The sequence below is a fragment of the Triticum dicoccoides genome, unplaced genomic scaffold, assembly GCF_002162155.2.
Source record: "Triticum dicoccoides isolate Atlit2015 ecotype Zavitan unplaced genomic scaffold, WEW_v2.0 scaffold158, whole genome shotgun sequence".
Classification (NCBI taxonomy): Eukaryota; Viridiplantae; Streptophyta; class Magnoliopsida; order Poales; family Poaceae; genus Triticum; species Triticum dicoccoides.
Window position 1 is genome coordinate 1 of NW_021212943.1, and position 2,020 is coordinate 2,020.

Sequence of the window (2,020 nt, forward strand, 5' to 3'; positions counted from 1 at the left end):
TCATAACATGGGTCTGGTCAATAGGAACCAACCTCGAAGCACCAAAGTCTGACACCTTTGCTGTATAATTCCCATCCAGGAGTATATTTGTCGACTTCACATCACGATGAAAGATTGATACAGAAGCAGCTGAATGAAGGTAAGAAAGGGCTCCAGCTGCTTCTATAGCAATTCTTAAGCAATCATCCCACGACAAGGAAGAGTTGTTGTTTGGATTATGAAGAACACCAAATAATGAACCATTAGGTATGAAGTCATACACAAGTAGTGGAACCTCACTCTCAAGGCAACATCCAAAGAGCTTCACAATATTTCGGTGGTTTATCTGTGAGAGGATAGCAACCTCGTTGATGAACTGACTAATCTCAATTTGTGCAGTGACTTTAGACTTTTTAATGGCCACTACTCGTTGGTCCGATAGGATGCCTTTGTATACCATGCCATGCCCTCCACGACCAACGATACGTGTGTGGTCAAAGTTATTTGTTGCCTTTTGTAGCTCTGACAAGGAGAAAATCTTTGTTTTGTCACTCGCATTTTCATCGGAAGAAATCAATTGTTCTAGAAGAAGACCCTGGTTCTTTTTGAAATACTTTCTTCGCAATTGCTGTTCGATATCTAATTTCCACCTTCGGATAATAAATATTGCAAGTATGATGAGAAGTAGAATGCCAAAACCAACGCTTAGCCCAATGACAATACCTGCAATGATAGTGTTCATCAAATCTGGACTTAGCCAAAAGTATTGTTTCATGTCGCTCACTGTGGAATTGATTATACCATTGAACTCACCAAGTAAAAGACTCTGCCTCTTTGTTGAAGTGCACTTCATTGCTAGGAAATCATATTCCGTTTTTCTAGGACATGCGGTGCAATTGTGGCTTCCAATAGTATTATGACAAAGCCCTTTACAAATACCAGGAGTCTCACACTCATCAATATCTACAATACATGAGTGAGGTTTGAGAGGAGTTTATAGTGTGTAATAATCATTATACATTTACTTAGATCAGTTAACATTGTCAAAAAAATTAAGTAATATAGGGCTTTCATATTTTTTTGCGGGGTGGGTTTTGCAACAAACAAAAATGATGGTTAACTCTCTAAAATAGCCATATAGTTACTATAGCTAGGGGCTCATGGCCTTAATATAGGTTGACCCACTCAAAGTTTGGAGAGTCTGGTCTGCATGCAAGCTATTTTCATTCTACTCTATGCACAGAGTTAATTAATGAAGAAACCATAGATAATAATTTAGTTTTTATGTAAACATTTCTATGAGCCAAAACAAAGTCCAACACTCCTTCAGAACACACCGCTCTAAAAGGTTATGAAAGGGTATTATTGTACTTTTTGCCACTAACTAAGACAAGTAGTCATCAATCCGTGCTCCTGCAAGGGCTAGAGATTTCTTTACTTGACTGGTATTATCGTGTCAAAGATATTTTTAACCATGAAAATGTAACTTCTAATAGGGAGTTTAAGTGATGTACAAATGAATATTAACACATTCATACTTCTAAATACATTGTGAGTTCAAGTAATCATATAGATAAAAATAGAAGTGCTATGTTAATGCACCTGATATTATTTGCATGAATAATTAGTTATTTCAACTAATAAACTAGAGTACAAGCATTGAAACAATAGATATGAAATGATTCCCAAATTCTTTGTTCATGTGTTCTATATATGTTGGATGAGTAATAGAAGATGCTTTAGGGAATCAGAACATGCTTTGGGAACATCTCCACTGCTTGCGAGGATATCAAAGAGGAAGCATAAAAACTAGGTACTGAGATCTCTCCGGCTTGATTGTAAGCTCGGGGGAGATCCTAGAGTACTTTATATCTCTACTTTCATGTCTTTATTTTCTGCAACTGGAGATTAGCTCGCTAGTTGTTGGTTAAGTTTGAACTATTCAATTCCTTTCGAATAAGGGAAGACCCCTTTCTGATGCGCTATGGATATTTAAATAATTGATGCCATTATTTTGATTGGGAAGCATATGAGATGGTGG

General features: G+C 36.8%; 1 protein-coding gene across 1 annotated transcript; it reads right to left on the minus strand.

Annotated features, from left to right (window-relative positions):
- Positions 1–7: 7 nt before the first annotated feature.
- On the minus strand, positions 8–928 carry LOC119344180 (wall-associated receptor kinase-like 6; the record flags this gene model as incomplete). Its single annotated transcript, XM_037614746.1, has 2 exons — positions 793–928; positions 8–702 (listed from the first exon to the last, which is right to left on the minus strand). Coding segments are annotated over exons 1-2 (735 nt in total), but the record flags the coding sequence as incomplete, so codon positions are not given.
- Positions 929–2,020: the final 1,092 nt, after the last annotated feature.